The sequence below is a fragment of the Oxyura jamaicensis genome, chromosome 17 (assembly GCF_011077185.1).
Source record: "Oxyura jamaicensis isolate SHBP4307 breed ruddy duck chromosome 17, BPBGC_Ojam_1.0, whole genome shotgun sequence".
Lineage (NCBI taxonomy): Eukaryota > Metazoa > Chordata > Aves > Anseriformes > Anatidae > Oxyura > Oxyura jamaicensis.
This window is the reverse complement of record NC_048909.1, coordinates 7,819,073-7,846,060: the sequence shown is the minus strand read 5'-3', so window position 1 is coordinate 7,846,060 and position 26,988 is coordinate 7,819,073. Positions and strand designations below refer to the sequence as shown.

The following is a 26,988-nucleotide window of genomic DNA, read 5'->3' as shown; positions in this document are numbered from 1 at the left end:
CTCAGGGGTCTTGCTCGTCTCAGGGGTCTTGCTCGTCTCAGGGGTCTCGTCTTGCTCGAAGCTGTATAAATGACACCATTGATTTTGGACCTGGCAGGTGGTGAATGAGCCCCATGGAGAACATTGATTTCTCTTTCTCCTGTGGATTGTTTACTAGTCCTAAGTTGTGATTGACTGGTAAATAAAACAGCCTCGGCACAGCTCACATTCAATTGTAGCTAACTTTAACATGGGGCCCTTGAATAATATTACCAAGCCAATAACTCATAATCCTCCATCGCAGCCTCAAAATGCTTGTGAGCAAAAGCACGAAGAAGGTACTCTGTGGATCGGTGAGACAGAAATATTGCAGGAGGGAACTGCGCCCCTACATGTAGCTGCAGTTGTCACCCCAGGTGGTGGCAGTGCCTGTGGGCAAACGCAGTGACCTTGTTCTGCTGCCACATCCCTGGGGCTGGACCGCAATGCTCTGGCCATGTGAGTTTGGTGGCTTGGCTGGCTTTCTGGGGGATGGGATTTGCTCCTGCCTGCCCATTTTGTGCTTTACATTGGGTGTTTTCAGCATCTCTTTAAGCAGATTATGGGATTCTTCCTTGATGTAGTCCTCATTTTTGTAGTCATCACTTTTGTAGCCGTCACCTGGAACTGCGGGAAGGGCAGCGGCACCGCTGCGGGGCAGCTTCTGCTAATTTAGCAGCTGGTGGCCTGATGCCTTCCAGATTTTAATTGGATGAATGAAGACAGTTGGATACAGCTGAGGCTGAACGGAATATCTGGTGCTGTCCTTCCTCGCTGAGGCCAAGCCAGGACGGGGGGAGCTCTGTCCGACCCAGCCCCGTGGCAGCGCTGGTGCTTGCTGGCTGGTAGAAGTGCTGTCAGGATGAGGCATTTCATCCGCTCGGATGTGTGATCCCTCGGAGATGTCTCAGAAGGTAGTGTGAAGCCAAAGCTTCTCAGGGATTTGAACCCAAAACGCATGGTGCAGAGGGTTCAGGTTCTCGTGTCTTTCACACAAGGGCTTCTTTCACTTTGCTGACCATCGGCGCTGGGAAAGTCGATCTCGCCTGAGCCCCCAAGCCCTGGGAGGCAGGGAATGCTCTGTGGAGGAAGGGCCATAACCTGTGTCATTAGCTTTCAGAACTGGAGGCTTAAAAGGACTTAAGATAAACATGTGCTAGAAATGTGAATTCAATGAGACTGCAATGCAACAGAAAATGCAGCCCTGCTGCAGGCAACTGCCCTGCACAGGATGCAAATCCTTGTGGAGACCCGGCAGACAAAGTTATGAAATAATCTCTATCAGCAAGAGAGGTTGTAAAGCAATTCCAAAAAAACTCGCAGTCTAGACAGATTATATTTACTGCAGTGTTTATGTGAGATAGAGGAATGCCCTAGAAAAACAGAACTGTTTTCAGTTTCTGCCTCCGGCACTTGCTCGTCTAATGAGAGCGCCGATGTGATGGTTGTGCTGGGGAGCTTGGCTCTCGCTTGGTGGCTTCACATAGATGGGTCTGGAGTGGGGAAGAAGGTTAAAAGATTATTTCTGCCTTTGTGTAGGTAAATCCTCCTGTTGTTAACGAGATGGTTTTGCTAATCCATCACCACCGACCTTAAGGGTAATCCCAAATGCAGCAATGCCGACAAGCTGCAGTGCAATCATGTTTATGGAGATGTGATGGCCCCAAAGATTATGTTTGAATCTTTTAATTAAAAATAAGCTGTTTTATTTTTCTTTGATGGCTGAAGTTTGCTTTTGCATAGTGTTGGTTGATGCTATTTGAGGAGCACAGGCAAACTCCTCCCAGCGCAGCTCGCAGCCCCTGCCTGGTTTCCACATGGGGCTGATTCACTCCTGATGGGCTGATTTATATAAAAGCTTTCGAGTTGTACGTGTTTGTCAGGAATTTGCTGAAAAAGAAGAATGGTATAAAAATGCAGCAATAAATTGAAGAGATTTTGTGGGATAGCTTGAGGAAGCAGGAATAAGTGGAATTAATGGCTTGCTCAGCACAGGCAGTCAATCCTGATGAAGGACACAGGTGATGCAGCCACACAAGCAAAGCAGATTTTTACGCTTCTCATCCCAGTCCCTGTGCTGCCAGGCATTGATGTTGGAGCGAGACTGCAGTCCCTAGGCTTCACAATCCCCAGTGCTCACAAAGCACCAACCAGTTACTGCTCTTGTCAAGGATGGGATCTTGGAGGACAAAAATAAATGGCACCTTTTCTTGCTGGTTTAGCTACCTGAGTAACTGGGGGTGGTCCTAGGGACGTGAGACTGCTGGTTCTAAGTCTGAAGACTTGCAAAGCCTGGTGGAAGCAGTCTGGCAATTGCCCTGGGCTTGGGCATGGGCTCCAGGCAGGGTCAGGAGCAGCTCTGCTGGCTGCTGGTGGTTCCCGGTGCCTGCAGTACGGAGGCACAAGGAGAGGGGATAAAGCATTACTTGAATAAGTTGTTTCTTCAGCCCCCAAAGCAACATGCTACAGTTTTCAATTCTCAATCTTTTGGCTTGTTTGGGGTGTGTGTGTGCGTGCACGTGTGTGTTTTACAATAACAGCTACAGAAAGCGATGCAATGTGTGCGGCTTCTGCAGGGAACCAGTGGGATCGCGTTGGATATGGTTAAAAGTACAACACTGGGCTTCTGTAGAACATCGGCTGTAATTTATATTTGGCTTGAGGCTTGAAAGAGAAACGTCCTGGCTTCAGCTTTCCAGCCTTTCTGCAATGTTACCTTGTGTTTGAACTGCGAAACTTGTTTTTCAAAAGGGCGTTTGTTTCTGGTGTGCAGCTGAGAACACAGAAGTCCTAAGAGGGCACCAGGAGGCCGACATCTTCAGGAACAACAAATAAACTAATGCATCATTTTTCAGTGCAAGTTTCTGTGTTCCTGTTAACTCATCTCACGTGAATTTAACTCAAGAAGCCTCAGTTAAAATTTGCTTATATTTTTCTCTCCCTTTCTTTTGTGTCTCCTAGTTCCTCTGCTTGAAGAACATTCGAACCTTCCTAAAAGTGTGCCACGACAAATTTGGGTTAAGAAACAGCGATCTGTTTGATCCCTTTGACCTCTTTGATGTTCGGGATTTTGGAAAGGTAAGAGGTGCTGAGCTCTGGGGAAGTGGCGGTCCTGGTGCTGGTGTTGCTGGCCTGGGCTGTTCTCTGGACTTGTGCTGTAGCTCAAATATGAAGGTTTTGTGTTTTTCTGAGCAACTTCTGCACCCGTAACCCATGCATTGGGCACCTGTTCCCCTGTGCTTGTGGTAGCCTGCATATCTAGGGGTTGATTGTGCTGTGTATTTAATTAGTGAAGGGAGATGAATCCTTCAAGCTTTCTGTTTCAGATTGCAGAGCCTCTGTGATCAGTCTCAATTACATGGGAAGTGTCTATTTTGGGGGAGTCAAATTGTCCTAATACGCGTGTTCAGAGGAGCTGCTGGGAGAGGCTTTAGCCAAGGGTCTGGGTGCTGCAGTGGGGTCAGGATTTCAGGTCCTGTGCCCAGCTGTAGAGCTGGGGGAGCTGCACCATCTCCTGCCTCATCCCTGCCCTGCACACACCAGTTTGGGACCGAATGCTGCCACCCAGCAGCCCGTTTCCCTGGTGTTACAAGCTGTTATGAGCCTGGACCCAGCTTTGTACCAACGCTGTGGTAAGGGCCCCTTGTCCACAAGTTCTGGTTTTGCCCAGGTGTGGGTGCAAACCTTGCACCATCCTCCCCCAGCTGCTGCCCCTGCCACGGCTGCGAGCAAAACATCTTTACCGAAATCAGTCGGGTTCGTAATGGGGCCACCGAGTTTCCCTGGCGGTCAGAAAGTTTCAGGCCAAGGCCAAATTAGTCCCCTGAAGTGCTTCTGAAAAATGCATGTGGAGGTTTTTCCTGCCAGCAGCTCCGGGATGCTGGCAGTGTTTGTGCTGCATGTCACCTAGACGAGAGGAGCGAGCAAAGACGTTTTTGTTTCGCTGTAATTGATGGGTGGCACCGCACGCTGAACGAGACCCAGCTGCAAGGGAGGAAAATCCTACACGATTTTGACAAGAGGCTGTCATCCTGATATCCTCGCTTTTGACGTGCACAGCATCGGGGCTGTGCTGTTTGATGGATACTGGGCTCAGGGAGGCTGTTAGCAGGACAATCGCTATATTCTGCGGTGGAAGCGGTGTTAAAAGATTTATTAAAGCTCTCTATTGTTTTACCTGCTTTTGAGCTACCAGGCACGAGCTGCTTGAAGGCATCTTCTCTTCTGATTATCCAACGAGTAGATTTTCACTGCTGATGGGGATATATTATTTGATATTTATTGCCTAATTTATTTCTGGACCATTATCTGGAATGTGCAATTGCAGGGACTTGTTTTATGAGTTTTTTTGATTTATGAAATACAAGAAGGCTTTTGTTGTTCAGGGAATATGAATGCACAGAGGGAACCTTTTGGGCTGGGGAAAGAACCGCTGCTAATTAAAACGCTGCTTTATCGTCACGTTCTCTCTTGCTTTGTGCTGTTTCAAATTGCCACAGAAGCCTGCTAATCGAGCCTGGTGCTAAACACTTCTGGAACATGTCAGCTGAGCGCGGTTTGGTTTCCTTTGTGTTCTGGTTAGGGAGCAGCCATTCCCGACTCCTCCTGTTTACTTTTTGGAGGTCATGCAGAGCTGCGCAGGCCTTTGGGCTCTGACTTGGGAAGGAGGCGATTTGCCGTTTGCTCTTAACCTGTGGCAGCCAGGTGTTCTAAGAGATTTCAAAAGGAAACTTATCGCGAACTTCTGAGAAATCCTAGTATACTTTATTGCCCGGGTCTTGCTTATTTTCATGTGCATTGTCGTCTTCAAACGGTCTTACGAGGTTTGTGAGGCATGGATTCTGTACACGAAAACCTTGCTGATCTCTTCCTGATGTGCTTTTTATGAATTTGGTGGGGATATCAGCTGTTCAGCTCTGCACCGCCCTAAGTCCCTCTGGAAGCCTTTCAAAACGTCCCCATTGTCTTTGCCACCTTTCATTCCCACTTTATCCTCAGATCTGTTTTCAACAGTGGCAAAGCAAACAAACAGGGAAAAATCTGCTGCTGACCAGAGCGCCTTTCCGTTTGAGTCACAGTCCTGCAGCCCTGAGAGCAAAAGGAGCCTTTAATTCATGCTCCAACTGGCCAAATGCAGACTTCACACACCAAAAATTCTTCCTGAAGCCGCTCATTATTTAGATCAATAGCACTTTTTGGCTACCAGACACTTACGCCGTGTCAGAGGCTTTCTGAGCAGCACACAGCAATAGCTGACCATTTAATTACACAGCAACCTCGGTGGAGTGGTGCTGGGTGGTTCCTTTCTGGGCACTATTAAAGTAGTTATTTCTCTCCTCCAAACCAGCCAGGCAGTTAGACAGCAATTACCAACTGCACTTGGATTTGCTGAAGTGTAATTACCAGGCAGAAAGGCAGCGGATCGCGTTCATGTGGTGCCAGCCTGCACGTAACGGGACCTGACCTGAACGAAGGAAGATGCTGCTGCTTCAGAAGAGGAAGAAAAATCAGATCTGCCTTGCCTTGAGTGGCAGTTAATCTGAAAATGAGGGTTTTCCACAGATACCATTTGCTTCCAAGGCAGGACGTGAGCAGAGAAGAGCTGCTTTAGGCTCCACGGAGCCCCCTCAGAGGCAGCAAGTGGGGTTGGGATGTCGATTTTCATCCCTGGTTCTGCTGCTTCCTTGAGGTTTAAGCTCGGGAAGTCACAGATTTCCTGCAGTCAGTGGGATAACAGTTAGAGAAATGGTATCGTGGTCCACGCAGGCTTCTCTGGCCCCAGTCCCTGTGGAGCTGAACAGATCCATCCCTGCCTTCGTGGGATGTTGGGTAATTGGCAACCCCCGGCTTTTGCCAAGTCGATGCGTCATGGTTCTTGTAATCTGGGTTGCAGTGTTTCCCAGTTACCCAAGGGAGCTGAAAGGCCAGTTTAAATTGCTCACGGCCAGTTTTTTTCCAATGTCCAGTTGTTTAGCAATCCTGCCGTGACAAGGGACAGGCTGGGTTTCATGGCAGAGGGTGCCAAAAGCGGCCTGAGAAGCTGGCTGGCTACATTTCTAGCTGGGCCCCTTCTAGACACCTTAAAACATGGCTCTACAAGTTGGATCTCCACTTGCTTTTGGTTTGTTTACATCTTTCTCCTTTACAGTGGCTCAAAAGCCCTCGGTAAGGACTAGGGGCCAGAAATGAGGGTCTGGTCTCTCAGGAGTGGGCGCTGCAGGGGTGCTGTGCCCACCTTTTGCTACTGCTGCCTGGCTCCTGACAAAGAAAGAAAATTAAATAAAAACGCCGTGTTCACATACTTTGTGGTGTTGTGCAGCGCTTCATGCACATTTAATAGCAGTGATGATATAAAATGCAACTCTTATTGGACTTGCTAATTTATTAGCACTGACTATAACGAGATAAAATGCACATAAATATGGATTAAATTCTTTATCACTCTATTAGTCAGCATGATAGTAGCAAGGTTCATTAAAGGGAGTTACTCATTTTCAATAACTTGCAGTTATGTACGTTTTTTTGGGAGAAATATAGTTCAAATATTCATAAACCCGTGGAGCGTGCCATTTATTAGCCTCCTACTCCTCTCTGCTCTCCTGATGTGTGTTTAATTGTCCTGACTTTTTCTTTTGAAGTTCCTGGACTGCCAGAAAAAAGGTCTTTTTTTTTTTTTTTTTTTTTTTAGCCAAGACACAGGTCTTACGTCTTACTGCCCCCAGCAGCCCTGTTTTCAGAGCCTGCAAAATGTTTGAAGCTCCCTGCTGTTGGGGTAAGGTACTGGGAGAGCAGTGAGGGGACACAGCCCAAGCCTCCAAAACGCCGTGCTGCCACTCAGGGAACCAAGATTTCTGCTTGACTTGAGTGTGAGGAGCATTGTCAGGATTATTTAAGGGATTTTGAGACATTTCTGCTGAGGGCTGCTGGTGTTTTGTGCTGCTCAGACTTTGCTGAGAGTTCCCCTCCCTTCATCACCTCCAACTTCAAGCACACGTCAATACCCCTGCGGCGGTGTTTTACAGGGGGACTTTAAAACTGGGCACGCGCTTTTAACATAGCCTGAGCACTTAATGGGGGGTGGGAAGGGGGAGATTTATGTGAAATAATATAGGTAGTTGAAAACTGCAAGGCTCTCAGATAAACGGCTGCGTTTCGGTGCCATAACAAACAACACAAGCTCAACGCCTGCCCTCCCGCAGCTAACCCGCTGGCGGTGGGAGCAGCTCTCCTTTTCCCTTTCTGGATTATTTTTTTATTACTTTATTTTTTATTTCTGCCTTCTCGTAGCCAAGAACAAACTGCAAGTCGTGCTTTTTGCTGCCTGGGTGCTGGGAGAAGAGACGGGGGCAGCCAAGCTCGGCGCCCCGTCCCCTGCTGCTGCCGGCCGTGCTGCCCGCGCCTCCCGTCCTGGTTATTTGCAAATCCCCGGGGGGGAACTGGCAGCAGCACAGCCCTCCCCTTGTTGTGGCCCTCTGTGCCAGTTATTCAGGCGGCTGCTACGTGGTGGCTGGACGCGTGTCAAGAAAAGGGATCCTATCGGAGGCGAAACTGCTTCTAATTGCCCTATAGCTCACAAGATGCGTGTGCAGCGGGTGGGGAGGGAAGTGAGGAGCCTTCTCCAGAAGAAGGGCGGGTGTATTTTTTTTTTTTTAATTCCTAAGGGAGTAGTAGAATAACTGCCTTGCAAAAAGATGTGTGTGTGAGTGATTGCATGCGAGAAAACAGGAACCAGCTTAACTCCTTGCCAGCCCGGTGCTTACAGGGACATTGTCCCAGAGGAGCAGGAGCCGTGCCTGCGTCCCCAGCCCCTGCCCTCCTTCATGTGCCTGTGCCAAGCAGCCAAGCTCTGTTTAGCTCCAACAGGACAACATTTTGTTTTAATTACATTTGATTTTTATATTTTGAAGCTGTTGCACTTTTCAGAAGTGACCAAAGAGCTCTACCAACAAGCTAAAAATTGACGTGTGGTGTGGATGATGCCTGGTGGGATTTTGCCCAGCCCCTTGAGTGCTGCAGGTCCTTGCTGCAGGGAGAAGCCGCAGCCCTGCCAGAAGCAGGGCAGCCTGCTGCAGCTCTCATCCTGCCTGCAATCACTGATTAAATCCCTGGCTGCTCGCAGGAGGAGCTGTGGGTGGCATTTGGCCCTCCCGTGCAGGCTGGCACGCTGTTCAGCTGGGGTTATGTTGGCTGATGTTCGGCCACCCATGTTCCTAATAGCTGGAATCGTGCTGGATATCACCATGAACTCTACAAATGGAAAAAGCAGACTGGAAGAGGATGGTTTGGTTTTCTCCCCCAACTTTTTTTGCAAGCTTATGGGTCCGTTTGGGTCGGGTGTTGCTTTTCCTGCAGTCAGGGCACCCAAGCTCGGGGCCAGCCGTGCCCGAGGCAATGCTGTCGGGGGGGCACCCGGCTGCAGGATGCAGCGAGGGGGTGGCGGCAGGCTGGCTTAGCAGGTGCAGTGCGTCCCGCAGATGTTTTCAGCCAGAACGCTAAAAGCAAGCACAGGAAACCCTGACGCTGAACTTCTCTAAAGCACGGGGCAAATGAATTGCAGATTTCTGTGGCTAGCCAAGCGTGCAGCAGGCGGTGCTTTCTGCTGCGCCGTGCACCGGCCTGTTACGGCGCGGTGTTTGCTGTAGGAGATGCAGGGGGTGTTGCCACACATCATGGATGTTTTTAGGCTCCAAATCCTGAAAACTTCCCCCTGGTCTCCTGTTAACGTGGCCCTGAAATAACTGGTGGATTGTGAATCTCCTAGCTGGAGCTAAGAGATTCTAAAGGACCCAAAGGACCACGCTGGTTTACTCTGTGGTCTTCAGGGTCCAGTGACAGCACTGGGGCCTCAAATCATGCACATGCAGCGAGCTGCTGGTAAAATGCAGTTGGTCTCTTACTGCACCCTAAAGCAAACCCCTGGTGTGAAGCACCTGGGTGTCACCAGCCCAGGAAGCTGGGCACTGAGCTGTCCCCTGTGCCGTCCCCTCCTGTCCCTGGCTGGGCCAGGGGAGAGGCTGCTTAAAAAGCAGAGCTTTTAGCTGCATGATGGCTGGTTATCTCTGCTCTCTCCTTCTCCTTTCTCCTTTTCCTCCCTCTCCTGCTTGCAAGCGGCACTGTTTATAGATGCACAGCTCCTCCGTGGAACTGAACGAGCCAGAAATGTTCTTTCTGGGAAGCTTTACTTTTTTTTTCCCCTCTTGGCTGCTTTCCCCAGTATTTTTCCAAGGGGTCACATTAAGGGGTATTATGTTTCAGATCAAACAAGCATGGGCAGGATCTTTCCTAACTCCCATAGCCTGCATGGGAGACTTGTGCTGTTGGGCCTCAAACTGCAACCGAAGTGTTGCAATGTGCAGGGAGCCAGAGGTATCGATCAGGACGTGGGTAAACACGTTTTCTTAATGTGCATGAAACTGATCTTCCTGCGCTTCTGTGATTTGGCCGAGCTCTTCTTGTAGTCATATTAGACAAGATTTGGGGGGGTGGGGATATTTTTTTCTTTGAAAAACCTGAGAGCAGTAAAACATTCATCTGTCTGTGCCTCCAAAAAGGGGAAGGGGTGCAGTCCGCCTCTTTTCTGTGACCCTACATTTTTTTTGTCTATTGCTTGAAAAATGCCTGGCTGCTTTTGAACCCCACAAGACTTTTTGATTTTCTTTATTTTATCATCGGGCATTTGTAGCTTAGTGATTTGGTTGTGGTCATCACGACTGAAAGGTGTCAACAGGCAGAGTCAGTCCTTCGGTGCCTCAGTGCTCCATTAGTGCATCTGGCATCACTTGAGCTCAACTGTTCAGCGTGCTTGTGCTTTGGGAAAGGAAGGAAACACATCCCGTGTAATGTCATTTAAAGCAGTCTCGGAATAAAAGGAGGTTTTTATTCTGCAACGAGCCAGGAATCTTCTGTTTCTTCATTAAAATCTTCCCCAGATTTCCTAGCCTCTCAGAGTTACAGCGTCTGATAATGAAACTGTCTCGAGGCCAAATGCTTCGGTTATGAAGAATAATTAACATTTCTTGAAACAGATTAACGTGTGGGTGTAACCATGTTTTAGCAGAACGTGCAAAAAGCGAAACTCTCAGCCTGAAAGCACTGCCATGACCGAACTTCACAAACCCCCGTGCTTGGGGTAATTCTGCTCAGCATCTTCCCTGTGAAACAGATTAAAGGAAAAGGGGAGGAAAAAAAGCCTCTGCAGCAAACCGGTTCCTCCGGGGGCAAAGGAGAATGGGTACAAGTTAGCATATCAAAGCATCGTGCCCCAAAACAGGCACCCTGATGCTGAGATGGAGCCGGGGTGCATGGTGCCCATTCCCCAACCCATTCTGGGAGAAGGGGACAGGGCTGGGGTGCACGGGGGGGACCTGATTTGGCCAGGTCAGCCTCCTACTGCATTGACACTTTGCATTCGGGCAGTCACCTATTGAAGCAAAATGTTAATGTTTCACGGCAAATAAACAGTGCTCAAAGTGGGGGCAGAAAAATCGTGTGTTGAAACCTCGGCTCCTCAGCAGAGGATGGTTTTGGTGGTTTGCTATAAACACCCAGGTCTCCTGCCATCTCCTGATTCAAGGGGCTTCACGGTGCTGCGGCTGTGACTTGGGGGCTGCCCTCGTGCCACAGCTCGCTGGCAATGAGGTTTCTCCTTTCCATCCCCGCCTTGTTCAAGAGAATATTTTTTTTTAAAAAAAAAGGCATCTCAGACTGTTTTGTTCCACTCTTTCAAAATGGGCTGCTTGTTTGTTCTTGGAGCGCTTCCAGACTCTTTTTTTTCCCCTTTTCCTTCAGAAAGGAGTTATTTCTTCAAAACCGCCCTGTACTTTCAGGATTCCTCCGGGTGATCCCTCTGCTTACTCCGGCTGTGTGAGCTGGGCCTGGGGGGCTGTAGAGCTTGGTGATGGTGTCGCAGACCTGTAGGGGCTGCACTGGGTGCATCAGGGCACTGACGTGGCATCGGGTGGCTTGGATCTGCAGTGCTGGCAGGGAACAATTTCCTCTGAATGGGTTTTAAATACCTTCGCTGAGCATCCCAGGTGAAGCCAGGATCACGGAGACATGTGAAAGCCACCTGCACGGGCTGTGTGACGTTCTAAACTATCATTTTCTTGCTTGGAGAGCTGGTGTGTTCCTCCTGGGGACAAGTGCCTCTGAATTTCCCAGCCCTCCCCAACCTTGCCAGTTTTTGAGCTAGGCAAGGAAGAGGAAGAGAGGCATGGTGCCTGCCACCAGTGTCGATGTGCAGTTTTTTGCTGTACCTGCGGCCGGACAGCAGCGCTTGCCAGCCCTCGCTGCTTTGCAGATTGAGTTAATGAGCCTCAGATGGTGATGCCGCAGCTTGCTCATTTATGCTCTCAGTCTTAATGGCATGTGTGTAAGTGAGGCGTTCTCTTCTTCAACATCGTTTTCTTCCTACTAATTACATATTAAAGCATAATCACGGTAGCAAGAAAGCAGCCTTAGTGCACCCTGGGTAAAGCTAACAATGTGGGCGCACACTATTTAGGGGCGTTTGTCAAAGTTCCCTATCCCAAGCCTGTTGTTAGTAACTTCAGGAATTTCTGAGCCAGCACGGACTTGGTAAATGTTTGCAGTCATTCCTCCTAATGAATAAGGCTTGTGTGGGAGAGGCTGATGGAGCTGCGGTGGAGACTTTTCCCTGGCTAACAGATGGTGGGGATTTCACAGCCTGTTACTGAAGTTCTGAAAAAGGTGGTTCAGGGGAAGGATCTAAATGCAAATGGGCTGGGAGTAAGGCAGATCGGAGCCAGCAGTGTGTATGTTCTTCTGGGACTTTGGGAGTGGTGCTTCTCTCCCTAATCCTAGGGCAAGGCTTCGTCTTGGTGCTTTATTGCTGATGCCCGCTGCTGGTGTCTGGCACCTCCTCTGCGACCTCCGCTGTGTGGCAGAGTGCATCTCCATCTCCTGTGTTTGCCACCTTGACTTCAGGCAGCTCTGGAGCACATGTCTAACATGAAGGCCACCAAGGGGCTCAGCAGTGAGGAAAACTTACACAATTTGGGTTCTGAGTTGGTACAGATGTGGCCCAAGAAGCTGTGGTTTGCCCAGGCCCTGCAGAGTGGTGGCAGGGGAGCAGTGACGGAGGCCCAGCAGTTGTGAGCCCCAACCTGGTGCAGTCCCCAGCCTTTAAGAGCCTCTCGTTGAAGCCAGGTGAATTACTCGTATGGGCAGGGACACTGTCACACAGATATTTGCATTGTATGGTCCTTGAGGACTCAATGAACGTCCCACGGAGAATAATGAATATCGTGTGGTTAAAGGTGTACTCTTGTCTCACATTGTTTTGTGTGTTTAACTTAAAATGCGCTGCTGGAGAGACCAGACGTAAAAGTGGTGTTTTGACAAAGAAAACTGAGTTTTCTTAAGGAGAAAAAAAAAATGAGAAAAGCCTTCTCCCAGTAAGCAGACCCCTTGGTGTTGGTGTGCAGAGGTGGGCATCACAGGAGGCTCCTGAGCACGAGGGTGAAAGCGAGGGGGGTTCCTCTGGCTCTTCGTCCTCCTTTGGGCACATGCAAAGACAGAGCCACCAAAGACAGTGCTGGAGCACTGATGTGCAAGAAGTTCTTGGAGAGTCAGGGTGCAAGGCAGAGGACTCGGACCCCATGGCACGCCTGAGTCCCGTGGGTGCAGCTCTGCAGTGGGGAAGAGAAACCCAGGCTGCCAGGCCAGCGGACTGTAAAGATTATTGGAAAAATTGAATATATTTCTCTCATGCTGAAATAGTGCTGTAGTCCTTGTATGTGGGGATTTATCAAAAGGACCTCTGTGCTCTCAGCTGAGCTGAGATCACAGTTCGTTGCAGATGGGAATTGAGCTGCCCGAGTCCCACTTCCCTGTGAGTCTGAATAACCATTGTACTGCGGCGCTGCATCCTGCACACCGCATGGCAGTCCTGCTCCAAGGCAGCCTTTGCAAATTGTGGACTCACACGGTAAATTAAAACAAACAAAACTTCTGGCTTCTGGAACTGACGTGGCCAAGTTGGCTGCGAGGGCTCTGTGTATGGGCACACAGTGTGCAACCCTGGGGAGCAGAGCAAATGGAGCCCACCAGTTCCTCAGATGTTCAAGGCAGATCCACCAGCACGGGGGTTTGTTCAGTTTTGTTTCATTTTTCAGCTGGGGTTTTTGATCCCAGTGTGGGAGGTGCTTTAAGTTCTCATCCAGCATTTTCAGCTAATGCAACCATTTGGGGCATTCTGGTTTTGGAGACCTTAGATGACAGCTTCTCTGAGGGAATCTGATTTTGAGAGCAAGCTGTCAGTGGGATTAGATGTTTCTGATGTCTGAGATCATGCACAAAGATTTATTAGTCACTGGGTGATCATTTGGTAGGACCTTGAACTGAATGTGTCGGGAAAAGTCATTGCCCTGGGTGGTGTTTTCGAGGTAAAGAAGAAAGCTGGGTCAGGGTCAGCAGCCCACGTTTGATCTAAGTACAAAACTTGCTTTAAAAAACATGCACGCTTAGAAAAAGCTGCAGTTGGGAAGTAGATAAACGTCTGGCTTAACTCCAGCCCGCGGGGAGCCCTGTGAAGGGCCCTTGCCCAGGGGCCTCGCTTCGCTCTGTTTGCTCAGCCCGCTTCCTCCATCGGCCAAACCCCAGTGTGTGCTGCCTCCTGCCCGCCCCCTTGCCTTTTTTCATAACATTGTTCTAATTACTGGAGTGTGAAGAATTGACTCTTAAAATGCCTCTTGGCAAATTCCATTTGTGCATTGATGAAATTGCCCCGTGCTGCAGCCTCGCCGTTAGCGCTGGCTGCTCAGCGCCTGCTGGGCTCGGGCCCTCTCCGTCCTTCCCGGGCAAACCAGGACACACCAGCTATTGCCTTGACTGGGGAGAACTGGGAGGACTGGGGGGGGGGGGGGGATGATGAGGGGTTAATACTTGTGTTGGGGCTCCTGCCGGGGTGTTTTCCCAGCAATGCTTCTCCTCCAGCAGGCTGGCTGCAAAATGTCACTTTTGGGGATGGCTTTTTGGCCGTGCGCACATCCCTGCCTCGGTGTGGTGTTGCTGGAATTTACTGGGTAAACTGGGAGAGCTGGGGAGAGGCCAGAGCCTCGCCGGGGTGGCTGCGGGTGGGAGGCTCTGGGCCCAGAAGCTCAGCTGGTGGCACAGGGCTGTGGGGCCGAGGTTTTTGGGGAGGTCGAGCTCTGGACGCTGCGTGGAGTGGGGATGTTGGTGGGTGGCACTTTGGCCGTGTCCTCTGCTTTCTCATGTCCCTTTAGGGACAGCTGGCTCTGTCCAGACCTCCTGTGTCCTGGCTTCGTGTATGGGTGTGCAGCAGACTCTTAACACCATTATTTCTAGAAGACTTTTGGTTTTTGAGCGAGCAGGGAGCACTGGAATAATGCTTTGGGTTTTGCCTGCAATTGTGAGGGCTAAAAACTTAAAAATAAAACTGAAAGCTCAGTTAGCAAGTAATTGTGATGTTCCTGGGACTGAGGCTTTATGGAGAATGCCGAGGAGGTGGTTTTTTCTATAATGTTAGGGAGCGGGCAGCTTTGGACCATGTCCCGATTCCTGAGCACTTGTGGTGGGTCCGTGCAGCAGACTGGGGCTGTAAAATTACGGGTTGCTTCTGTCTGGGTTTCCCTTGCCCCTGCATTTGCAGCATGGAGCTGGGCCAGCAGGTCCTGGGGAGGAGGGGAGGGATGGGGAGGGATGGGTTGGAGGCGTTGTTCTCCCTGGGGCCCCCGTAGAAAAGGATCTGTGGGCTGGGCTGCCCCGAGCTGGGTGCTGGCCTGAAGCACTCATGTCTTTGGCTGCCATAAAATCTTTATCGTTAGCATCTTTGTGAAACTGCTGAGGAGGAGTTCTCCATGCAGGATAGGCTACAGGCTGCAGAAGCATTTGTCTGCACCCCAGCTGACTTTGAGGAGCTAAGCTGGTGGGGAACTCAAGCTCATCCCAGCGGCTCTGCCCCGCTGGCAGCCCCTGTGTGTCCCTGCGTGGGACCTGCTGGAGATATGTGTTGGCAGCCCGGTCCCCACACTGCTCCAAAGGGACCTGCTTGGGTGCTGTGGGCAGCCTCTCCAAGCAGCTATAGCCATTTTCTGGCACATAAAGAGGTGTAATTGCCCCTCACAGGAGCATTGGCACACCCCCTGACTTCTCGTAGTGTGCCTCGACTTGGCCGACGGCTCACGGAGGAGCAGTTATCCTTCAGAGGAGCAACAGAGCCTGAACCTCCACCACGTTGTCGTGCTGACCGGCTTTAACCCTGACTGGGGAGGATTAGAAACAAGAGGGGGAGGATTGAGGAAACCTGCCCTGCCCTAAGCGAAGGAGAAAACACCTGGGGATGCAGCCAAGGAGAAATCACCAGGGGATGCTCAGGTTGGGCCTGCTGTCCCTGTGGCAAAGACCTCCAAAATTCAGGGGAAGTGCAGTGCTGGAAGTGCTGGGGGTGGTGATAAGGGCTGCAGGTGGTACTGATGGAGAAGATGAAGGCTGTTGTGGCTGCACTGGGGCTGTCGGGGGGGCCTGAAGTGGAAGCGTCCCCCCGCTGCTGTCCGCAGCAGGAGCTTCTGCTGGCACCTGGTGCTGCACGAGGACTCCTGGAGCCGTGTAAAATGGCCAGAACACGTCTCATGTCAGGCTCTTTGCTCCTCCCAGACACTTCTCCGGCTCTGCCTCGCCACAAAGAGGCTTGTGAAGAGGTAGCGATCGATTAAAACGAGTGGTAGCGAGTTCCTGGTAGTGCGAGCTGTCTGAAGGACGAGCAGGTCTTTAGATTTTTTTGTGGTTTTGCTCAGTTCTATTCCTAGCTGCATTAACCCCCCCCCCCCTTTTTTTTTTTTTTTTTACCATTTTCTTCTGAAACGTAAACAAGCTAATGCCACAACAAGGGCACACTTAAGGAAAAACGAAGCATGGCTGTAAATATGAGTGACCCTGCTAAAAGAGAGGGCAGGCAGGAGACGTTACCCGGCAGTGCTCATTAGGGGTATCGGTGTAATTCAGCTCTCTGGATTACCTGCGTGTTCAGCAAAGCTGGTTGGAGGGCTGGCGGAGAGAGATAAGAGATAGAAGATACATATACATTTTTTTCCCAGTATGTTTGTATTCTGGGCAATGGAGAAGGTGAAATGGAAGAAGGATGTTGATACCCATGATTATCCGTGGTACACTTGGTCTTTTTTTGGGGAAAAAAAAAAAAATAAATCCTTGCCTTAGGGTTAGGGAGAAGGGGAAAGGAAGGAGCTGGCCCGCAGCTCTTTGCAGAGCCCCTGGCAGCCTTGCTGTTTGGAGAAGGCAGGGCTGCAGCCAGGCTGCTTGCTTTCCTGCTCCATGCTATGCACCGAGATATTTGCAAAGTGCTCAAAGCCTTTTGTGCCGTGGGGCTTGGAGCCTGACCCGGAATTTGGTCAGGCAGGCGCTGGGGCTTGGTCTGTGCCCTGTGTCCAGCTCTGGACGGGTGGCTTCTGCTGCAGCTCTGTGGATGCTGAGCGTTGAGATGGGATGTGGGTAGGGGCAATGCACAGGAGCAGGGCACGGCTGAGCAGCTCTGCCCTGGTGAAGAAGCCAGAAATCTGGTGGAGAGGTTGAAATGGGAGCCACCTTGGAGATGGGGCACTGAAATTACTTTTCCCCCACCCTAGGCACACGGTTTACCTGCATAACGTGCCACGACAAGGAGCAAAGCCACTGAGAGTTGGGCATCCGTGTGAAAAAGGAAACTGCCCGCAGTTAAGAAGGCAGGAATGGGTTGGAGAGGAGCTCACGTCCTGTGGCGTGGGGCTGGGAAGGAGCTTCCCATGGCATGTCAGAGGCAGCGGTGCCTTTTGTGGCTCTGACACCTCAGGCACCTGCTGTCAGCCACCTCTTGGGCAGCATCTGGTGGAGGTGGGCCACCATCTGTGTGTGGATGCATTGCCACCATCCCCAGCCTGTTTCTACCCATTTTTGTCTCTGCTCCTACCCGTTTCCATGCCTGAAGCTCTCCAGGTATCCACACGATTGTGGAAGTGCATCTAAGTGATATTGGGAAGAAACGGCACTGCAATAAATCCCCGTCTATGGCTGGAGCCAGGCTAATGGGGATTTATCTTGGACACTAACTGAATTCTTCTTATCGTTTTGCTTTTCCTGCCATGCAATTCAGTTCCATGAACTAAACAGAGTTGCTCTACAGGTCTGCACCATCTGGGGGAGGTATAATAATTATAATAAACCCCTTTAAATTCCCCCTTGCGTTTGGGAGGGATGGTGATAATTCCCCTGCTCCCAAGACTTCTTTTGCGTTGTTAATACCTGGTTTTCAAGTTTCCTTTTTTTCCTTTCCTTGCTCATGGCTGTGGTATTGGAAAGCTCTGTGCTCAAAGAGCGTTAGCAAGCGCATACCACGTGAAGTCAACAGGGGCTGCACTTCAAAGTGAGGCATGTGAATAAATATTATCCTGACTCGAGGCTACTATTTACTCTTTTTCTTCCGAAACAAAACAAATTCATACATGCCTTTTTGAGGCTCGGGATTAATAGTTTTCTGTTTACTGCTGTGGCAGTGCCAGCACTTCAGTGTTTGCTCTGCTCTGCTCAGATGATGGCTGTGCCAGTGCTGCAGGTATTTGCTCTCTGGATGTGTCTGTTCCTGTGCCCCAGGTGAACAGAAAATACCAATGAATTTGGGTCTGAACGGCCCCATCTTTGTGGGGTTTGGCTTTCCAAAGGTGCTGAGCGCTCTGTCCTATGAAAATCAGGGTCTTGAGCTGACCAAGTCTTGGGGTAGTTTGCAGCAGCCAGGGGTGCTGCTGTGGCATCGCCGCCCCCAGTGCTTCTTGCTGCCTGCTTCAGTTCTCACCCGCTGCTCTGGGGGGTAAAACCACCTCACGTAGGAAAAAAACAAAATAAAATTATGCCATCAAATGTTTTATGTATGAGGAGGCACGGGCTGTCAATAATCCTCTATGTTTTTTAATGCGAACTCTCTCTGTGTTTCTGCTGGTGGCTGATGACACCAATTAATTTTATTGTTTGGAAATAATCTTCTGCGGCGTGCGATTTGCACAGCCCTAGCCTTATGCTTTCTAATGATTTCTCTATTAATTTCACCGCTGCCAATAAGCCGAAGATGCCTTTCAAGTGGAAAGGGAAACATGACCTAATGCCAGGGATAAAATATTAGCAAGAACAAATTAAATCTCATTTAGTCGTGTTAGGACCCCGGCTGCTAAAGACAGAAGAGGTGCTGGAGCGTAGCAGCGAGCCGCGAGGCTCCTGGAAAGAGGATTTTGGTTTGTGTGCCTCTGGAGCTGGCAGGGATGTGGTGCCTGAAGTTTGACTTCTTGCTCCAGAGTGCTATTCCCTGGTCAAGAAAAGTTGGCCCTGATAGATTTCCACCGGATTTTACAGCTACCAAAAAAATCTTTTGAGCAACAGTTGGGGCCCTGGGCTCTCCGTGAAGGGCGTGTGGAGGGGTTCAAGTGGTGCTGCCTGTGCACCTGCATTGCTGGCCCTGCTTTGCTGTCCGTCCCCCTTTCTGGACTGAAAATGATGATGAAGTCCCATGAAGCCATCTTCCTTCCACCTACGGAAGATGCTGTAGTCACAGTGTGGCTCTCGGCACCTGTGTGGCTCCGTCCGTTTCTTTCTGCGAGGGGAAAAATGCTCCTGTAACGCACGGAAGTATAATCATGTCAGTATTGTTTAAGGGAAGCCACAAAGGGAAAAAATCGATGCGGGTGGTCACCAAAATATTGACGCGAAGATTTCTATAAATATACAAAAACACGAACCTACAAATATTGATTGCTTTAATGTTGCACTGGCCGTGAGTGCTCTGAAGATATGCTGCTCCTGCACTGAAATATGTGGCGGAAGAGTTGGTAATCGAGGATGTGGGCCGCTGGGTGGTGGCAGCCGGTGTGCCTCTGGTGATGGAGGAAGGAGCTTGGGGGTTGTGTACCAGGAGCCCTGGGGCTGTGTGGGCTGCCCCTGCCCCTGTTGGCTGAGCCTCTGCAGCCTTGGGAGCAGATCAGCGGGCAGGCTTTGGGCGAGGGGTTTGTTGTAAGCTGTGAAAGAAGCCGTCACTTTGGCCAGAGTCGTTCCCAGGTATTTTATTTTGAGTGGTAACCTGTGAGGCATTTCAGTAATTCCAGTTTTTCTTGCCTTTAATAGCAAAAGCATATGTAAACCCCAAGTTCTCCCAGAACTGAATCTTGTAATAGTGTGGGCCAAGAAATTTATAACATAATGAACCATATACATATAAAAAAGTCATCAGAAGCAATGGTTGCAGACATGCCTGTGGCACTGCTATCATTGTATTAGTGTCCCTGCCTTGACTGGGTTACAGAAGATGCTTTGAGGCGCACCCTGCTCGCTGGAGCAGGCAGGAGCCGTGGCTGGAGCACAGAGCAGTGCCCAGGCTGCTTAATGCCCATGGATGCTGCCAGGAGCTGCTTTTGGATGCTTAGTGGTCTTTGAGTTGGTGATAAAATGCTTACAGCTGGATCAAAGTCTGAGCGTGAGGCTTCTGCTGGCCTCGGATTCCTTTGCACTGGGCTCGGGATTGTGGAGTGAAGTCGAGCCCTCCCGTGGGGTAAGGACCAGCACGGTTCCAGCTCTGACTTCACTCTGCTCCAATAAAAAATAATTAAAAAAAGCTTCATGATTAGGGGTAAATAATGCTGTAGTACTCCGGTGGCATTTCCCCGTGGATGCTTTCTTCTCGTCCTTTATCTCATCGAGTCTAATCTTCCGATATTATAAGAAGTGACGAGTAACTTAGCTATTGGCCTTTTTAAATATGTATGAACTTCTTAGGGGAAGCCAGAGAAATGAGGAGCGACTGAGACAGATAACAGATGCGCGATGGTCTCACAGCCGTGTCATTTGACATGCAGGTTTTTTCTGCTGTCCTAAGTCATTATTCAGAGGCAAAGCATAATGTATCTGTGCTTTTCATGTACAGATTATTATTATTATTTAAAAAAAAAAGCGGTGGTATCTGGGACACAGCTGTGATTCTGTCGCAGAAAGCTGATATTGCAGTTCTGCCCGTCCTGCCTTTGGCTTGCTGGGCTCTTGCTGCCGGCAGACAGAGATGTTTCTGCCCCTCGTCGGAGTCAGTCTGGGAGGGGACTCAGTAAAACGGGCTCTGTGGGGCAGGATGCTGACCACGTCATGGTGATTTTCCTGATGGACCTAAGAACTGGCAGTTGTGGTGGTCAGATTTGGCTTCTGAGAGGCAGAGGGGTCTGTCCCATCTCCTCCGTCAGCCTCGTCCCATACCTCATGTAACATAACTGGTTTTATTTTTACTGGGGAAGTGAAGCAAGTGTAGATAGGAGCTTGGGAAAGGAGGAAAGCAGGCAGTGGTAGGAGAGCATTTGCTTTCCAGGAAAGCACTCTTTGCCCAGAGCGTGACAACGTGTGATGGTCCCTGGTAGTGTGCAATGCTGCTGCCACCCGTGTATGCAGTGACTGGGTTTTATAGGACTGGCTTTTAAGCACGTGCTTGGTTTGCTTTTGTTCTCCAGGCTTTCATGGTCTTGGCTATAGGACCCATGGTAGTGGTCGCCCCTAGCCCGAGAGGGGACCGATGCAGCTCCGAGGGGCTGATCCCACTGCCTGTGCTCCACAAATTTTCCAGAACAGACTTGGGGAGAGATGATGCCATTTAAAGAAAATTACTGCATTGCCTATCAACTGAAAACAAAAGTCTTTTGTCTTGTCAATCATTAAGAGGCTTTATCTTGTCACTCACAAGGAAAGCGCCTCCTTTTCACTTCTACCAGACTTTGCCGAGACCTGGTTTCTCCTTCGTTCAAACAAGCAAGAACTGGGGCCAGCAACTCACTTTGGTTTTTGGGTTTGTTTTTAAAGAAAGAAAGAAAAAAAAAATATCTTATCAGTATTTGGACTTGAATGACAGAAGTAAGGCAAGCTAGTGTGTGTCCTGCTGTCCTGTAGCCGAGCCTACAAGAGGCTTGTCTAATTCTTGCCGTGGAGCTGGGACCTGTGGCTCTTCTCCAACAGCTCTGGAGCAGCCCCGGTGCCCTGTATCCCACTTTTTGCTTCTGTCACCACAGGGAACGTCCCCTCCACGTGTGCTCTTTGCTGACCTGGGCCGTGCTCCCCTCACAAAAATTGGGGATGTTCTGCAGCCACTGCCCGGCTGGGCAGGCATGAGCTCTGGTGGCTTTTTCCTGTAAACAGCTCTCTCCTGGGGCAGTGCGCGGTGTTAGGAACTGGTATCATTGTTCTCAAGAGCCGCACGTTTCCCTTTGCAGCCAGCTAAATATACGGAGCTGCTAAATATACGCAGCTGCCATATGGAGTTCCCATTTTGCTCTTGGCCCTTCTTGCAGCACGACACCCAAACGCTGCTCTTGCTGCGTGCCAGCATTCTGATGGTGCACCGATGTTACATGACATCGGTGCCTTTGGTTGATAGATAGTCCTTTGCCAAGCCAAGGTGAAATATTTGGCTCGTACAGACATCTGCTCTTAGCAGGGATGTGTGAATCACACCTGGTCAGTCTTGGGTTGCACGCCTTTTTCTTTTTCCACTGCCCGGCGTCGTTTCCGCTGCTCTGCCCCGTGATGCTGCAGCCGCTCCTCGTGGCAGTGTGCTTCCTGCAGCAGCAGAGCGTGGGCTGCCCTGTCCCCACGGGATGTGGTAGGAGATAACGGAGCTCGTGGCTTCGGGGATGCTCCTGGTCCTTGGGGAAACCACGGTGTGCCAGCGCTGCTCCGCATCCCGAGACGACGCTCTTTCTCTGCTCCATTTGCTTTCGCTGCCCGATGGCTGCTCCCCTGGGAGTCATTGCTCTCCGGGGTTTTACATCAGCCGTGTGTGTTTTGCCACTCTTCTGTTATTAAAAAAGCTATTTTCAGAGCGTGGAGGCTGGAGCAGCCTGGGCTGGCTCCTGGCTGTGCCATGTCTCTGGACCAGGGACCAGCGCTGGTGACAATGTGCCACCTGTGCTGCATGTCTCTGTTTTAAGCAGCCCAGCTGATTCCCAGAAAGTCTCCGAAGCCCCATCAGTTCTTTCATCGATTCAGGTGAGGCTGGGAGAGCCACAGGAGGTGGGTGAGACACCTCTCAGAGCCCCCTCCAGCCTCTCCTTCGAAGCTGCCCAGTCCCAGCCTGCGTGTGAGCGGCTGTCTGCGCCGTGACAAGGACAAATGAGACCTGGCGTCCTCCTTCATTTCTCTGAACGCAAAGAATCTATCTTACACAGACTTTTCTTAAGAGAAGACGAATACGAGCCGCTCCATTTTCTTTGTGTCAGTCTTTTTTTTTGTTTCTTTTTCCTTCAGAGCCGTAACAAAAGCTGTAGTGTGCTGCAGCCGGTAACGAGCTCAGCTCCTATTTTCCGAGTATCTCACCTCTGGAAGTGTGTGCGTGTGTCAGAGGCTCCAGGGCTGCTTACAGGAAATCAACCTCAGGGTCAGATTTGCATTCCTTCTAAATAAATTCAAACTGCTTTCATATGCTAAGGGATTTTACTTATGGAGCATCACTCTGCATGGGACCCGGAGATATTTTGAGTACAAAGCTCTTCATCTACAGCAGGGCCCTGGGGACGCGTGGGGGCTTTTTGCTCCTGCTTGGACTTTGCAAGGGGAAGGATAAACCCTCGAGTGCCAGAGTGATGGAAGGGGCTGTTCCTCGCCTCCAGAGAAGCCCCTCCTGCAGCAGCCGGGTGGTGTTTGACACCCTGCTGTGTGCTTCTGTGAGGTTCTGGGGTGGGAGGCTGTGTGCGCATCTCACCTGGTGCCGCTTTCATCCGTAATTGCACTGTCTTGTTGGTTTATTTGGATAACACATCCCCATTTTCTTTGAGCACAGCGATGTCTAGCAGTTACTGAGCGATTGATCGCTGTCAAGGCAAGCCTTTAGTGTTGGCTTGTACTCTTTTGTAATAATAATTAATTACCTCTCAGCTTTCAAGTATCCTAAGGCTTTTTACGAGTGGCTGATGATGAAGGGAGTGTGCTGTCCGTGCCTGAAGAGGGAAGGGCTGCTCCTGCCTGGTGCTATTGGTGCTCCTGAGCCCCAGGAGATGCTTTGAGGAACCTCCCTCAGGTTTTAGGAACAAAGGCTCTCGCTTCTCCCCATGGAGCCGAGCCAGCATCACAAGGAGACCAGCTGGCACCTGAAGCATCTCGCTCAGCGACTGCCAGCTTTTCTTCAGACCTGGTGAAAACACAGGAGGTTGCACCTGAGGAGTGTGTGGTCGTCCTGGATTATTTCCAAGTTTTTTTGAAGACCTCCTGTCTTTCTTGGTACCAAAACCGGGACCTTTTTGCAGCCATCTCTAGCCTCTTTGTGCCGCAGGTGCCTGGGTCCCCCCAGCCCCTCTCCGAGTCCTTTGCCAGCAGCGCTGCCGCTGACCGCTGCGGCCAAACTTAATGTGATGTCTTTTGGAGGTTCTTGTTTCCTGTGAAAGCATTTCTCACCCGTCCTTCTTGTTTAATGTGAGCTGGCAGAGGGTATCGGCCCTGTCTGAGCCGCTTCTCGAGTGCTCGCTGAGATGTCGCCCGCGCATCGCCTCCCCCGGCAGCCTCACACCTTTCGGCTTAGGTGGAGGGGTGCCAGGAGCCAGCCAAAGGGCAGGGAGCCCCGCGGAAAGGCGAGTTAACGCTCCTGTCACTGCTGTACGAGCACCCCAACTTAAGGGAGCGTGGCAAGCTTTAGTCCTTGGATGGCTGTGCTCCTGTTGGTATGAAGGAGGCGGCGTGAAAAAATGACTTAGCCGAAGCCCAGCCATTCCTCTGCGCTTCACCCAGTGCTTTTTCTGGTTATGTTACTGGGAAAGTAGAATCTTCTTCATGTCCCTTACCCCACTGCTTGTTTGTAAGGAGGTAAATCTGGATTTATTGTGGATTTATTGGGTGGTGGAATGGCGCTTGGCACCTGCAAGCCTCAAGGCAGGGCATTACTCCCCTGGTGAAGGAGATCTCCGAGCTAGGACGCGCACAGCTGCAATAATACAGGTCTTTCAGGGCGGAAAATGAAAACAAAAATGGAGGAAATGGTTATCCTTCAGGAAATTGCAGGTTGCAACTTGATAATTGACCCCATGATGGGCTTGTGAGTGATGGCTGCATTAGGAGGTCCGGGTGGCTCTTTGCAGCTGCCTTTCCTCTCCATTTTCAACCCCTTGCTAGCAGCAGGCTGGTGCTGGTCCCCTCCTCCTGCTTTCCAAGAGGATCGCTGCCTTAAATCACTCAGAGGCTCATTACCCACGGTAGGAAGCCGCGGTGCGCGGCTCATCCTCCTCCAACAAGGGATCCCATCCCGGGGAGCAGCCCCTAATGAGGAGAGGACCACGCGTCCCCCGCGATGTCTAGAGGAGGAACATAAAATAAAATGAGCAGAGGCAGGAAATCAGCTCCTTGCTCGTGTTCTTGGTCTCCTCTACCTTGTCACTTGGGTTTTGGTAATCATTTTAATCTGCGGTTGGGATTGCCTGACAGCATAAGGATTTTTTCAATGACTGTCATTTTCTTTGTTACTTTCAGGCTGGTTGTTTCAAAACTCATTACCCCTGGCATTTATTTACTGAGGCTGGAAGCAGCTTGCACCATGGGCGCAAAATGGAAATTGATTTATGGGGATGGTGCGTGATCTAGAAAACGTCAATTTTTTTTTTTCCCCCTCTTGAGTCCATAAATTAGTTTTGATTCCAATGAGGTTTTATACTATACTTATAAATCAGTTCCAAAGGAACTGTGCGAGCATGGAAATTGAAGCCGTCGAGCAGCAGGCCGGTGCTGTGGCGTTGCTGATGCAGCTTTATCGCGGCGCTGCTCTCCTGCACGAGGGTGCGCCGGGGCTTGGCGAGCACCGAGGGGTTTGTGGAAGGAGGCTTTTGGCTGGAGAGCAGAACCAGCTGCTGAAACACGGCTGTGTCCTCCCAGCTCCAGTTAAAACATGAAATAGGTCAAAGCTTTTAGGGAGGTAAGGTCTGCGTTCTCTGAAATGACTTGTGATTTAAGGGAGCAGCCCCCACGCTGAGGGTTTGTTGAGAATGTCGATGCCTCAGCACTCCGAGCTACAGACCTCTTGCCTCAGGCTGTGAAACCACTGATGGTTTGGGAAGTTTGGGGTTGTTTGGACTTGTGATTTCAACACTTACACCCTCTGAGCACCTAATGCACGCGGGCGCTCCCAGGGCGCTCTCCAGGACAGCTGATGTGCAAAAGTGCCCGAGGGAGGGTTGGAAGTGAGGAAACCCGGCTTTCATCCGGTGCTTTCACGTGTTTTGGTTTGACGTGGTGTTAACTAGATGCAGAGATGCGAACGGGCACAAATCCTATTATCTCCTTGTGGTTTTGTGGCTGGGCACCGTAAGAAAAAACATGCCTTCATCTCCCTTTGCTGTGATAGGTGTCGAGCTGGGGGAGCTGAAGCATCCCTTGGCAGTTCAGCAGGAGGCTGGCCATGCCACGGAGCAGCAGTGGTGACAGTGGGCGAGCTCCTGGTGACACTGGCTGTCCCTTGGGCCGCTTCCCCGGCTGCCCACGGAGCTGCGACGGGAGCTGCTGAGCGCGGCGGCTCCTCTCCTGCGCCGAGATGCTGATTTCCAGCTCCGTGAGATGCAGCCGAACGGGTGTGTTTTCTGCCGGAGCCTCTACCTGCGGGCAGCCTGTCTCGCACGCCGCGTTGCTGCCGGGCTAAACTTGGTTCAAGCTCTGTCGAGTACGATATCGTTTTTACGTCTTGTTGCTTCGCATCTCCATTCCTGTCCTTAACTTGGGCTGCTCCGCAGCCTGTCTCTTGTAGCTGAGTTGCTTTGACAGCTTCCCTTGCACACGCAGTTGGTTTGTTGCACACTTGCGTGGCTCTCTGCTTTTTTTGTTGCGTTTTTGTGCCTTGATTGAAGCACTGAAGGAGCTAATAAAGAGCCATGCAAAGGACCTGCTGCATTGCTCCTCAGCTTTCTATGGATCCAGGCCAGCAGAGCCCTGCTGGCAAAGGGCAGGCAGGAGCAAAGGCTGGGGTCGTCCTACAGCAAAATCGCAGTGAATTTGCTCCTCCTGCCAGCCCTGCTGGGGTCATCCCCCAAGCAGCTGGGTTCCGGGGGGAGCCTCATGGCACTCAAGGCTCAGGCTGGATGGGCTAACCCTGCCCGTATGAGCTGGCCTTTTCTGAGCTCACAGGAAAATTATTTTCTAAGTCAACACAAGATCTCCTAGCAGGTGACAAAGCGGTTTCAGCCTCGTTGTTTTTTTCCATTTGCGACACCAGTGCTGGTACCCGTAACCCGCCAGGGAGGTTTTTGGTGGTCAGATTTTGAGCTGGTTAGGAAGAAAGGCATTTCGTGTATGCGTGGGGGTATTTGCTTTGCTTTGGGTTTATTTAGCAAATGTTGGTGATTTTTTTTTTTTTTAATTAGAGACATGTAAGGCTTAGAGCAAATTTGAAACAGATGGAGTTGGTGACATCACCCTTTGTTTTCCTCCTGTTGGTGCAGATTACCTACTTTAAAAATGTGAAATTCTGGATTTAGGCTTAAGCACCCGTGTCCCCTTCGTCTTCCTTTCCTTTCCGCCTTTCCCATCCGTCTGCTTTGTTCTTTCACTACGCCTCCTCCACTGGCTCCAGGTGTGGTGCCTGCCTGGCGAACCCGCTGCTTCCAGCCAAGGTCCCTTAAAGCCTTCAGCTCGAGAGGAGCAGCCCCAGCGTGTGGGTGGCAGCCCCCGTGCAAACAGCCTCCGGGGGTGGCTGCTGGTGCAGGACCAGAGCCCGCAGCTCCGCTGCTGAGTGCTGCTGGACCCTTCCCCAGACCTGACCCCCGTGTACTCGATCTGCATCGATGTTCTTATTTTCTGTGGGTATCTTCTGGCAGCTGCTGCTCTTGTTGCGTGCACCAGACTTTGCAGGACCCCTCGTGTGAGCTCTGTCCCCGTGGATCCCCTCCCTCACCTCCCCTCACCCCCACCATCCCTGGGGGGCTCTCCCATGACCCCTCCAACAAAAACCAAGCTGCTTGC

General features: G+C 50.7%; 1 protein-coding gene across 6 annotated transcripts in view; it reads left to right on the top strand.

Annotated features, from left to right (window-relative positions):
• Positions 1-26,988, top strand: part of VAV2 (vav guanine nucleotide exchange factor 2) — a 120,857-nt gene that overhangs the window by 26,398 nt on the left and 67,471 nt on the right. For all 6 annotated transcript variants that reach the window (XM_035341871.1, XM_035341872.1, XM_035341870.1 and 3 more), the window contains exon 2: positions 2,980-3,096. In XM_035341871.1, coding sequence (XP_035197762.1) covers positions 2,980-3,096 — 117 coding nt within the window. The remainder of the gene's footprint in view (positions 1-2,979; positions 3,097-26,988) is intronic.